At 40.7% G+C, this 13455-nt stretch overlaps 1 protein-coding gene across 2 annotated transcripts in view; it reads left to right on the top strand.

Moving 5' to 3' along the window:
* The window catches only part of DGKI (diacylglycerol kinase iota), a gene marked incomplete at both ends in the record, with an annotated part of 451691 nt that extends 444120 nt beyond the window's left edge, over positions 1 to 7571 (top strand). For both annotated transcript variants that reach the window (XM_079711562.1, XM_079711561.1), the window contains 3 exons: positions 1614 to 1650; positions 3309 to 3408; positions 7455 to 7571. In XM_079711562.1, the coding sequence (XP_079567688.1) occupies positions 1614 to 1650; positions 3309 to 3408; positions 7455 to 7571 (254 nt within the window). The remainder of the gene's footprint in view (positions 1 to 1613; positions 1651 to 3308; positions 3409 to 7454) is intronic.
* Positions 7572 to 13455: the final 5884 nt, after the last annotated feature.

The following is a 13455-nucleotide window of genomic DNA, read 5'->3' as shown; positions in this document are numbered from 1 at the left end:
GTGCCAGTACTAAACTGTTTTGATTACTGTAGCTTGGTAGTACAGTCTGAAGTCAGAGAGCCTGATTCCTCCAGCTCTGTTCTTCTTTCTAAAAATTGCTTTGGCTATTCGGAGTCTTTTTGATTTCTATACAAACTGTAAAATTTTTGTTCTAGTTCTGTGAAAAATGCCATTGGTAATTTGATAGGGATTGCATTGAATCTGTAGATTGCCTTGAGTAGTATAGTCATTTTAACAATATTGATTCTTCCAATCCAAGAACATGGTGTATCTTTCCATCTGTTCGTGTCATCTTCAGTTTCTTTCATCAGTGTCTGACCACTGACTTTCAGAGTTAGGGAAGATGAGGTTAGGACTTTCTTTCTTCTAATTATGTAGTAAGTAGTTGTATAAATAAATGCTCAATGATAATGATATCTGCCAATATGGAGAGCAAATCACCAGGATCATACTTCTAAAGTTTACAGTGCTCAATACCTAGAGCTGTGTTTGACCCTTCCAAACACATTTATTCATTAATTCAACCAAACATTTAAGCCTCTGCTTGGCACCAGGCTCCATGCCAGTCACCAAGGAAGGACACGGTGGACAAGACATTGGCCACAACTTCAAGGGATTTTCCTGAGTCTAGTTGTGGAGAGAGACGAGACAAGTCAGCAGGTGATTTTAACATGGCTTGACAAGTGTCATGATCGGTAAGGTGATCATATATACCTACTTGTCAGAGATAGTCTCAATTTGGATGATTAATTATTATTACCCCCACCATTTTAGGAAATGGGGTTAGTACACAAAGTGAGGTAACACAAAGGAATGACATTTAATGCAGTATTAGGAGTGGGGAGATAGAAGGCTTTGTGGAGAAAATGTATGTCAGCTGATACCTGCAGGTAAGGAATTGTGTGAAGCGTTGGGGGAAAAGGTGAACATTCCAAGCAGTGTTTGCAGGTTGAATGAATAAATTAGTGAACAAATGAGAAATTGTGAATGTGCAAGCACAGAACATTTTAATTCCTGATGAAGCATCTATAATCATTTGATGTTTACATATAACATTTCTTCCAGATTTTGGAAGGGAAATCTCATGAAAAATAGAATTTTACCCCATTTTTAAAATAAAGAGATTGGACTGGATAATATCTTGATTTAGTGTAATTTGCTGTGTTATGTCAGAGAAAGGGACACTTAATAATATGGTCTCTCATAGCTTTCATGCTATACTACATAAGATTACATCCCAAACAACCTGCTGCTGGAGAATGAAAAATGGTCTTTAAAGTCCATCTGATTCTCCCTTTTCCCCCCTAGGTAGCCACTTAATCATTTTTCATTTGTTCTATTCTTCAACTTGTTTGAAAGCTTCTTGAAGGCAGAGGCCATATCATTCTTTTTTATCTCCCATTCTGTACATATTGCCTGGTGATGATTGATGAGGGAGAGGGAGGTAGAGGGATCCTTTCTCTTGGGGAGGGGAGGTGGTCTTATTATCCCTGTCGCCAAATACTCTTTCTTATTCAGCTTCCCAAGGCATTTTAATTCTGTGACTATAATTTTTTGTTAATGGTTAGTTTTTGAACTATTTTTGATGGACATCTTGCTTTCCTCTTCTTTAGGACCCTCTGAGTTATTGGATATGGCAGACAGCGAAACGTGAGTGTTGCCTTACATTATGTGGTCTAGATTATCTTCTTGAGAACATATCTAGGAAAAGAATGCAGCCTCTAGGGCGTACAATTGATCATTGTAATGTCAGTGATAAAAAGTGTCTACTTTCAGTTGTATTTATAACTATGCAGGGCTAATCTTCTAAATCAAAGAATACACAATAAAAATAGATGGCACCCGTCATGATGATTGCACATGTAGCTGTTGCTGGTCATCATTTAGAACTTCCTTCAAGTGAGGTACTTCTGCTTTGATGCACCTTGAACTACAGAGAAATCTAAATTAATGCACTTACCTCTTAATTACCCATCACATTTACTCTTCCTCAACTGAGGTTTATAAGAAAATTAAGCCCTAATGCCCTAAGGCATCCTTTTTGTATAGTGAAACAATTTCTCTGTGCTGAGTCTAGAATGGGACAAGTTATACAACCACTGGAGAACCAAGAACATAGTACCTCCAACCATTTCCATGTTTTGTGCTTCAGAAGAGAAACCCTGGTTGAGAAAGTCACCAGCTCTGTGGATGGTTGCCAGACTGATAATGCTTGTTTTCAACTTTCTCATTCCCAGGCGGCAAAATAGCTACTATTCCCCAAACAGAAACAAAGGAAAGCTAAGCATTTAACCCTGGAAGCCATGTTGAGCCTCTAAAGAACGTCAGTGAAATTTGAAAAGGGATAAAGAATGGGCAGGGTGGAGTGTGGGGAGGGGCTAAGGAGAGATGGAGGAGGACAATTAGGAAGGATTTAACCAGGAGTTACTGACAAGGGAGAAACTGTCCATTGCTACATAGAGTTTGTCCACATACCGCAAATCCCATTGGCAAGGTTATCACTCACCCCAGTTTGCCTCTCTAAGGACTGCATTTGATTTTCCATAAACACTTTGGCATTAAGTGTCTTTTCAATTTCAGACTCAGAATGGGAATGTCCTCCTCCCTGTACTGCCTGTGGGGGTGGGGGAAATAGCCACTTTGCCTTGGCTGTTCCCCATACTGATGGCTGACCTGCTGCCCAGTGGGGCAGCTCTGGTTGCAGAACCCTCCCAGAGTCTTACCATCCCTCCCAGGTATCTTCTGTGGCTGTCCCCCTCCTGCCACTCACCAGGAATCAGCAGGTAGAGCAGAGTGGGAATCTCCTGGGTCTTTGAAGTTGGGTTCCCAGGAGATACTCCTCCCGGGGCCAGATGGTCTACCAGGCACTGTGCTGTGGTCCTCCATTGCTGCTCCTGTGTGTGCATCATCTAGGTTGCTCCTGCCCTGCCCACATGTCTACACAGAAAGAATGGCTCCACACTGTTCAGACACATCTACACCCATCAGTCTATTTCATAGGGCCATTGGGTATTACTTCAATCAGACAGTAGTCGCTTAAAACAAAATCACTCAGCCTACTTGACCAGCAAACACTGAAAAAGAGGCTGGAGTCAGACATTAGGGTTAGTGGATGACTAAGCCCCTCACCTACCTCCCCTGGCCATGCCCTGCAGCCGTGGTCTCACCCACAGATGATAGGGAAAGCGGCCGAGGGGCACAGAACATCAGCAGCAGGGGGAGGATGCTACCCTCACTTCCCTCCCTGCTGCCTCTACCCTACTCCCACTCCCGCCTCCAACCCTTTTCTCATTTCATCTTTGATTTAGGGGTGAGACCGCACTGCACAAGGCAGCTTGCCAGCGGAACCGGGCTGTGTGCCAGCTTCTGGTGGACGCAGGAGCATCTCTGAGAAAGACGGACTCCAAGGTAACTTGATGAGTGAGTGCAAGCATCCTCCCACGGGGCAAGATCTCTGGCACCATTGCCTTCACTTGTGCCCATAGCAAAGGCATCCTTTCTGTACTTATGGAAGTGCCTGGGGCTTCGGAAAAAGGATGAAAAAATGAAGTGTTTCATTTAGAGAAACTGCAGTTTAAATGTATAAGCACAAAGGGAGGGTGTGTGCTTGCCTAAGGGACTTATAGACCTCTGAACGCGTTGGCCTTTGGACTTTGGGCTTCTCCTTCTGCTGACGGCCAGCAGCCAAGTGTGGAGAGGGTGAGGTGCAAAGCACTAGAAGGGTCGGGACCAAGTGCAAAAGATATTGGCCTGGCTACCGAGAAGCCCCTTTGGAATTTCTCCTTCAGCTACTTAATCCAGAATAGCTTAAAACTCATGATTTATGGGGCCCCATATATGGGTGCCAAAGTGATGACCAAGCACTCCCAGGATGGGAGATCAGGCTGCACCATGAATTGTTCCGGTTTACAGAGAGCTCCCAAGGAAAGGGTTAAAGCTGGAGTAAAGGAGGAGCTGAAGCTTAGTGCTGTTGACCGAGAACTGCAGCCCATGGGAAAGAGATGGGCAGAGAGAAGAGTTCATACAGAAGATCAACTCCATAGAGAAATTCTCTGTGATGATCTGAGGTCATGATCATGGTCAGCTCTGAGAGTTTTAAAGCACCCTGGGTAGGCTCCAAGAAAGGACAAGCCACTTAACTGTAGAAGGTTACAAAGAAGAATTTTAATATAGAGATGAGGATTTCATTAAGTGGGTACTAAATAACCTAAGTTTGGGGTCAGTGAATGTAGCTAAGAAACATAGACAAATTACTTAGAAGCCTACTGATGACTTCAGCCCCATTAGATTCATTTAAGTGATGAGCCCCTACTTATATGCAGTCTTCACCCTGGGGTCTCCTCCAACTGCAGTGTACATTGTGACATAACTTTCTTCCTGATGTGGACCTTTCTTTCCTTTCTGAGCCAGTTCTGAGCCAGGCGCATTGCTCGATTCTCCACTTTCCTTGCGACCCTCCAGATCCTTGCTCTCTGACTGAGGTCCCTGGCTGCCTTAATTCTGATAGCACTAGGCTATCAAATTCGTTAAGCTGGGTCCTGGTTTCTAGCTGGTCTGTTACCTATCTGGTTAGCTAATTGGGTGTAGGATTCCAAATGGCAGATAATTATTCACGGTGATATTCTTCCCAGATGATATTTGCACTTAGGTGCTTTGATGTGTAACCTGATTGAGAAACACAACCCATGGAGGTAGGACCAGCTGAGGCCATGATCCGAGGTGGACTTGGCCTTCCTTGCTGGGGCCGCTCAGACACAGCAGGGCCATTGCCTGTTTACCACACAGAGACTGGTCTCAACTCAGGTGATAAAAGAGAAGGGAGGAGCAAGATGAAATAGAGGGATGAATAAAAGACTGGACAGGAAACCCGGCCCCAGAGCAGATGGCTCTTTTTTAATCTAAGTTTCTGAATCAAATAAATGGGCTCAATGTTCCTTGAGATTCCTTTCTATTTTGTGTTACATATGTATGTGCTCTTTTCCAAATGCAAAAAATTTTATTACTTTTATTATAAATATAGCGCATTCTCACATAGAAAACTCTAGCAATGCAAAAAAAAATTTTTAAGTAAAAATTACTAGAAATCCCACAATCTAGACCTATATACCATTAAAACTTTAATGATTTCTCCCCACATGTGGGTATGTCTACTTTTCTCATTTTTCTTCAAGTAGGTAAAGTCATACTGTACATGCTATTGTATAAACTTTCACCCAACATTTTGTTTTATAGATCTTACCTTATGAAGTAATAGAGCTTCATCCTTTTCAGGGATCCTATAATTTTTCCATTCCATAATTTTTTGCTAGGTGAAAGTTGAATATGATAATTATGCTGATTCTTCTTCTGGAAATTTTTGAAGAGAAGCAATATTTTGAGAATTTCTCTTAATAGGGAATGACTCCTTAAAAATCAACTCAGAGGCCCACCCCAGCCCCTCTCTCTGAATATTTGGAAATTTGGAATCCCAACCTCATTAGCATTGAAGACAAGATAATCTACAAATACTGTAACCAAGTTGGATAAAATTATTATAGGGACTTGAAGCTATAGTTAAATATTAAATCCCAACTAAATAAGTAAAATTTTAGGAAGAGTCTAGAGCCATTGTTACTTCCCTTCTATCTTCTACTCCATATCCCCTTGTAGGCTACGAGGATCAGCCTTAATTGAGTTTGACACCACCCACTGCAATAGATGAGATGGAGGCTGAGAAGTGTTTGATAATTTTTGTAATGCTTGTGTGCATTTTTATACATGGAGCTATTACTTTGGTGCAATGATCATGCCTCTACCCTTTCCTTGGAACTCAATATCATTTTGTACATATATACAATGGAATATTACCCAGACATAAAAAAGAACGAGATAATGCCATTTGCAGCAACATGGATCGACCTGGGGATTGTCATACTGAGTGAAGCAAGTCAGATGCAGAAAGACAACTATCATATGATATCGTCTATATGTGGAATCTAAAAAAAATGGTACAAATGAACCTATTTACAAAACAGAAATAGAGTCACAGATGTAAAAAACAAACTTATGGTTACCAAGGAGAAAAGGGAGGGATAAATTGGGAGATTGGGATTGACATACACACACTACTAGGTATAAAATAGATAACTAATCAGGACCTACTGTATAGCACAGGGAATTCTACTCAGTACTCTGTAGTAACCTGTATGGGAATAGAATCTAAAAAAGAGTGGATATATGTATACATATAACCGATACACTTTGCTGTACAGCAGAAACTAACACATTGTAAATCAACTATACTCCAATAAAAATTAATTTAAAAAAACTTAATATTTTAAAATAGATATCATTGAACAAAAATTAGAAGCATCAAGGAGTGTTAAGTAATGTCTGTAAACATTCAAAAGAATGGAGACCTTTCCTCCTTTTACTGCTGACTGCTGTTCATTGGCCTCATTTCAAAAATATTGTGTGTATATAAATATACATATAACATAAGACTGCAAAAAGTTATACAATCATTTAAAATGATGCAGAAGAACATTTCATGACGTAGAAAGGTTTGATATATTATTAAGTGCAAAAGCACATTACCTAACAGTATATAAACAAAGTATGGTTTTATTTTCGTAAAAATAATTATGTGTAGAGCTATAGAAAAAAGATAAAATAGTTACTCTATGGAAGGTTAACAGCAGTTATCTTAATATAGTGGAATTACTGGTGATTTTTATTTCTTATGCTTTTCTACTTTCCCAAGATTTTTTTTTTTCTGGTACTTTTTTTTTTAACATCTTTATTGGAGTATAATTGCTTTACAATGGTGTGTTAGTTTCTTCTTTATAACAAAGTGAATCAGCTATACATATATCCCCATATCTCATCCCTCTTGCTTTAATCAACACCCATCACTTTTATTGCCAGAAATTAACTTACTTTTTGGAGAGATAAGACAGTTCTAAATTGGGGAGAACCTAACTGAAGACTTTGAAACCAACAAAGAAACCCCTTTAGATTGTTTCTGACCATCCCTTCCTCTTTGTTTCTGCTTGTTACTTCCCAGGGTTTAGTATAACAGAAAGAGTTCCAAACTAGAAATCAGAATGTCCGTTTCCCTGCTTTTCTGTTCAGTGATTTCTGTCCCCCTTCTGGAAAGGATCTGGGTTCCCAAACTCACTGTGCCACACAGTTCGCTGCTGTGTACCTAGTTACCCTGTGAGCCTCCGTTTCCTTTGATGGAACCCCACCTCTGAAAAGTGATCATCTCTCTTGAACTTGCATATCTCACATGTTTGATGAGATGCACCTATCAAATAATAGATCTGAAAGTGTCTCATCAATTCTAAAACAGCAAACATGGAAAGATCCTTTTTAGCAAGTCATCTTTGAGTAGCTCTGTTTCTATGAATTTTTTTTTTTAAAAATCTTATCCGAAGTGTTTGTGTCTCTTTCCTTTTCACTGTTACCTACAGGGTAAGACACCTCAAGAGAGAGCACAGCAGGCCGGGGACCCGGATTTGGCAGCCTACCTAGAAAGCCGCCAGAACTATAAGATCATTGGCCATGAGGACCTGGAAACTGCTGTTTGACCCTGGTAGACAGGCTGAGAGAATCTGAACGAGCATATCACCTGTGCCCTCCTGGTGATTGGGCAGCTCCCCTGGAAGAAGCTGATGGAATCTATAAATCTGTCTCTCTCCTGCAAGAATCTATCTGAGACCATGCCACCAGTTTTAAGGGCTACCAAGATGTACAACAGAACATGATAGCCCGCTGAGGACGAGGCAGGATGCCTGGAGGTTTGTGGAATACAAATTCCACAAAATTCAATCCTATTGCTTCCAGCAAGTAGCATGAACTTCTGTGTTCACCTGTATAATTTATTTTAAAGATTCAAGGATGTTTGTATAAATGGCACTGCTCCCTCCGCCCCCTATGCATTCACCTTTCCCCTGTACCCCACAATTCTCCTGTAATGACCCATCCATTTAAAAAATATGATATGATCGGTTCTCTTTACATTCAGCCTTTGGAGACCAGAAGACTCTGAAGGTCTTTTCAAGCCCTCTGGCTGTCCTGCAAAAATATAACCGTCAGACCGCTTCCATTTCCAAGACTAAACATACCGAGACTACTTAGTGACCTTTGCATGTCTCCTCTCCCTCCTTAATCCCTTTTCGTTATACAGGAGCTGGGGAGTGCCACAGAAATAATGTCAGCTTGTGTGCAATATCTCTGAGGCGTGGCAAGGTGGCATGGGAGTTGTCTGGGCTCAGAGGTACCTCAGAGAGGGGACCCAGGGGTCAACCCAGGTGGCTGGGCTGTTGCCGATAGCCACGGAGGACCGGTTCAGCTTGGGCTGTTGGTCCAGCTCCGTACTGCCTACATGTAGCCATCTTTGCCTTTTGCTGCAATAGAGATGAGCAATGGATTCAACAAAGGCCCAGAGCTAGTTTGCAGAACCACTCAATTTTAAGTGCTGCTGAAATTGCAGAGCAGAAAACCATGTGTGGGAACTGTGGTTACAGGAAATGGAGCACTACGACAGCGTTTACTTCTAGGCTTTTTTGACTGATAATAGAAAGCAGGCTAATCGACTGGAAATAAAACAGCAAAAGCAAAAGTAGCAACATATGTCAAAATAACTCACTTAAGCAAGAAAACAGTCGCTGGAATGTTGCACAGAGGCTAAAAGATTCAGGTACAGTGGTGAGAGGGGGCCCATTTTAGGTTTTCCTTCTAAGGTTTTGGTTTTCATTACCCCAAGTAAGCCTTGTCCCAAGGGCAAAAGCCTTGTTTTATGAGCTCCACTGCCAGATTTCCGAGATGCCTGGATCTTTCTGATGGATGCCTCACCCACTACTTGTCAGGTTCCAAGGTCATACCTGATAGCACTATAGCCCCATATTTCATGTACAGGGTGGTCAAATACATTCTTTTTTCTGTTTCCCCTACCAGAATGTTCTTAGTGCAGACTACTGTGAGAGTCTAGCCAGGAACATCTTGCTGGCAGTAGAATTACAGCTTCTAATCCTGCCACGGATCATTGGTCCTTACAGGCACCTCTATTAAGGACTCTATGATAACTAAAGTATCAGGAGAAAAAGTCTTCTTTCACTGAAAATATCTACTTGACTTGGGTATAAGGCAAAAGTGGGTGACCTTTTTGCTTTAAACTAAACCGATGTCTTCTGAGCTTTCTTCCATTTAGTTCTTAGACATAGACAAAGTATTTCCCTAGTGTTTCTGCATGTAAACAAAAATGACTGACTGTCTCTCTACATTTAATTTAAAGCTCCAGTGGTGATGCCTTGCTTATCTGAACTGCTTTTGGTCACGTATCATTTTGAAAGTACAAAGATGATATATACTGTATTAGGTTGGAATAGCCTCTCAGTGGATGGGGACTAAGCCTGTCCTTAGTTGTTTCAAAATCAAATTGTTGGCATTATTTCCAGCTGTGGGAGAATGGGTTGGTTGTGAGTCATCTATTTCCATACATCAGTCTTAGAAATGGAACTATGTTTTGGGTTTTCTGGTGAGGGCAAAAGGGACTGGAGTAGATTATTTCCAGAAGCTAGGAGGAAAAAAAGCTCCAGGAGAATTTGATCACTGGGCTTCTGCTGGGAGTTTTCCAGTTGGTGAGACTGTCAAGGAGATGTTGTGATGACAGAAATATAATTCTTATGACAGACTGGAATCTGGCTTTGAATGGTGCCTTCCATTCCCTAGATGGAGCCAAGCATTTGGCTATGCAGCCAGTTACCAGCTGCCATTGCTGGGATGAAGGACTCTGCTTTCACCAACTACCATCTCATATTTCTCTGTGATGCTTCAAAGCGGCCCAGAGAAAATTGAGGGTACAGGTGGCCATGGGCCAATTCAAATAGCTCCAACTGAAGTCACACATAAATCCTTGATATGGAAATAGATGAGGTAATGACTACTGTAGGGGTCCTGGTGCATTTGGAAATTGTTCCAAAGCAAAAAAAGAAAGACATTAATGTCCTACATTATTGATGGGGAATGACATAGGACCAAGGCAAATATCTCTGAAAAAGCAAACACCCAGAGAACTTAGGTTTTACAAAAAAAAAAAAAAAAAAGCATCAAAAATGATCAGAACAGTGACCTATTTAATGGCTTCAACATTAAATCTACCTCCTGTAGCTTTTTTAAAAAATTGGCCACTGCATGTGACAGTCCTGGGCTTTAGAAAGAGCAAAGAGAATGTGCTCAGGAGTTTCCAACTCAGCTTAGGGTAGGTAGTATCCCCTCTAATGGGCCATCAGGAAGTATAGAAACAATAGTCTGGCCCTGGTCTGAAAATCCACATTACTTTAAAAGACATAAAACTATATACCTATAGACATACAATTTTCTACAAAACCAACTGAGATGGTACTGCCAAGAGTAGCTAGCTTAGCTGCCATTCCTCTGTGTTTGGCTCAGAAGAGCCTTTCATGTCGTGGCACTGTCTGCTCTGGGATTCCATTTTTAGATTAGACTGATAAAGGCATGAGAAATGGAGAGTTATTAAAAGCCAACATTATATAACCTTAAAGGCGGTCATTTGTGAAGCCATATATTCCAGTATTACACATTTAATGAAAAAGAACCCAGTTGAGCTATGCTTTATCACATTCAAGGACTTGATAAAGAACAGAAGCCAAGAATGAAATAAACACCACAGCCGGGAATTTCACTTGGAGAGTTTTGGTTACCTCTACAGAGGTTATGACCTAAAATGAATGCAATTTCTGAAACAGAATTTAGCTGGCAAGTACACAGCCATGAAACTAGTGACAGATGCTGGAAAGCCTCACGTTACCCGTTGTTCCCCATCCTTCCATCCTAGCTGGCCTTAGTGCGTAGGCAGAGCCATTTGCATTGAGAGATACTCAACGAGTAGGTAGTTTTCATTTAGACCTAGTAACAGTTTCTTTGCCTAAAGGATTTCTGGAATTTATTGACTAGACTCCTCACAATATCCATGTCTTAGAAAATGTGGGTGCAGCAGTTTTATTTTTTTACATGTCAATTTTATTTTAAATGCTTAATTTTTAAATTATAAAAGTAGAACGTGCTTTTTATAAGAAGTTCTAATACCACAGAAGAGTATCACATGCAAAGTCAAGCTGTTCCTCTCTGCTGGTGTAGTGTCCTCTGTCCCGCCCCCCAGAGATAAACAGCGGGAATATTGATAAACACTGTTGCTTGTATGTTATGTCAGAAATACTCTGTGCATATACAAGCCCCAATACACATATAGGAATGCATTTATTTGTATACATATATGTGTATATGTCCTATACACACACATATTGCATAGGTTTAAAAAAACATTTTAGAAGCATGCTAGTCATCTGTGCCTGTGTAGTTAACACCAACAGGCAAAGATAAGGTAGCAGAAATTTTTCATTTATTCTTTGTTATTTTTACTATTACTAAGCTTAGTTCTATTACTGGAACATTCCAATTGCACATGGCATTTGCTCTTGCCTGTGTCATAAAATCTATGGCCAAGAGGTCTTGTAATTGTTTTTGTTACCTTCCATGAAGCATGAAACCTACCTGAGCCCAGAGACTTGTTTATGCTATTTGTGGATCTCAAGTGGAGAGTTTCTTCCTCTGTGATGCTTATACCCCTTTACAAGGCTGAGTTACAGGATTCACTCAGTAGGCTGCCTAATGAGATCTAATTCTGGTAAGCTACCGCAAAAAGGCATAGTAACTTGGATATGGGTGCAGTCTGAGTAGCTAGGCTTCCTTCTAGTAGGAGTAGCTAATGAAATCACTGAGAACAGCATGATATTTTATGCAATTATGCTATTTAAAAATAAAATAGATGGTTGTTAAACTGGCTTGTCATAACCATCCAATAAAACTACTAATTAATTGCTCTACTTAAATGGATTATTTTCATTTTAGGGGGAAAAAGTAGAACATCCATTAGAGAGTTTTTATTTAGTATAAAATAGCTTCTGCCCAGGTCTTAGAAGAACCATCTCTGAATATCTCAACTTTCTTATTCTCTAAATGCCATATTCAGCTGATTTTTATAAGTCCTATGGTTTTTTCTCTGCCCAGCCTCTCAGACTGACTTTGGCTCCAGCCCTTTTCTGTGTCCTGGTCATCACCCCGTAGCTAGTCCCTCTGATTGGCCATGGCAATTGTCCTGCTCCTGGACTTTCTGCCACTACCTTCAATGATTCTGAAATACAGTTGCCCGTCTCCCCCAGATGTTATGCTCAAAATGGATCAAAATGAAATTACTCTCTGGGACAAGTATCCCTTTTTCCTGCAGGACAAATAGACTTCCACTGACCTTGATCATCTTGTATATTTACAATAGGCCTTATTCTGAGAAGTAATCTCCCAGATCGATTTAGCAAATTTCTGTCATAGTCACACCACAAAAGTACCCAATCGTAGCAGCTGCTTCCACACCCAGCGATGTAAACAGTGCACTCCACGAAGTCACCTGGGTGACTGGATTATATGCACGTTATACCCCTCCTGGCCGTCTGTGGATTTTAGACCATCTCCCCACAGTTTAGTAAGAAACCTAAAAATAGGAACTAAGCAAGGAATAGTGCTCCTGACAATGTGCTTGCCCAGGACACCAAGAGTTACTGAACTGATCCCCCCCAAAAAAAGCAGAAAAAATAATTCTTAGGCTGTTGAAGCATTACATTTTAAAGTAGAGATTTGAATATTGGATGGTATCGTCATGGTGGACAGATTCTAGAGTCTCGTTATACATGCATTCAGTTATTTTACCTGCAATCATCTGTTCAGAAAATTGATCATACAATTATGTATTTAATCATCTATTTTTAAATATGTTTGTCATTTACTCTGAGGCAGGCACCATACCAAGGATATAAGAATGAACGCAAGAGACAAAACTCTTGACCTCATGGAGCTCAGTCTAGGAGAACATGCAAATTCCAATCTGATAAGTTCTGTACAGGAGAAGCCCACGGTACTAGGGGAGCATATGCCCTGCAGGTCGGCTTTTGTTGGGCCATCTTTCTTTAGCTAGCCATATTTTAGTTCTATGAAATGAGAACATGAAAGAAGAAATAGTTCGCATTTGCGTTTCCTTAGGGTCTTGGCACTGTTCTTAAAAAAATGGATTTGAAACCAAGACTTTAAGATGAGACTTAGAAACACGACTAAAATGAGAGCCAAAACGTTTATCCTATTTCTCAAGGACAGAACTAGGAACAAGAGGCCAAACTTGCGGTGGATTTTGACCGAATATAAAGGTGAAGCATAAATATTGTCAAACAGCAGAGAGGACCCAGAATTAGAAACTTTGAGTCATGGGGAGTATTTAAGCAGAGGCTACATGACCACCTGGATCATGGAGGGGTGTTGTGACTCGGGACATGAATCTGAGGGGGCTGGATTAGATTCTGGGAGTTTTTTAAACGTTCTTTTAAAATGACTTTGTTGAATGGCAGG

This window comes from Hyperoodon ampullatus (genome assembly GCF_949752795.1).
Source record: "Hyperoodon ampullatus genome assembly, chromosome: 9".
In the NCBI taxonomy this organism is placed as follows: domain Eukaryota; kingdom Metazoa; phylum Chordata; class Mammalia; order Artiodactyla; family Ziphiidae; genus Hyperoodon; species Hyperoodon ampullatus.
This window is presented reverse-complemented; position numbering and strand designations above follow the sequence as displayed.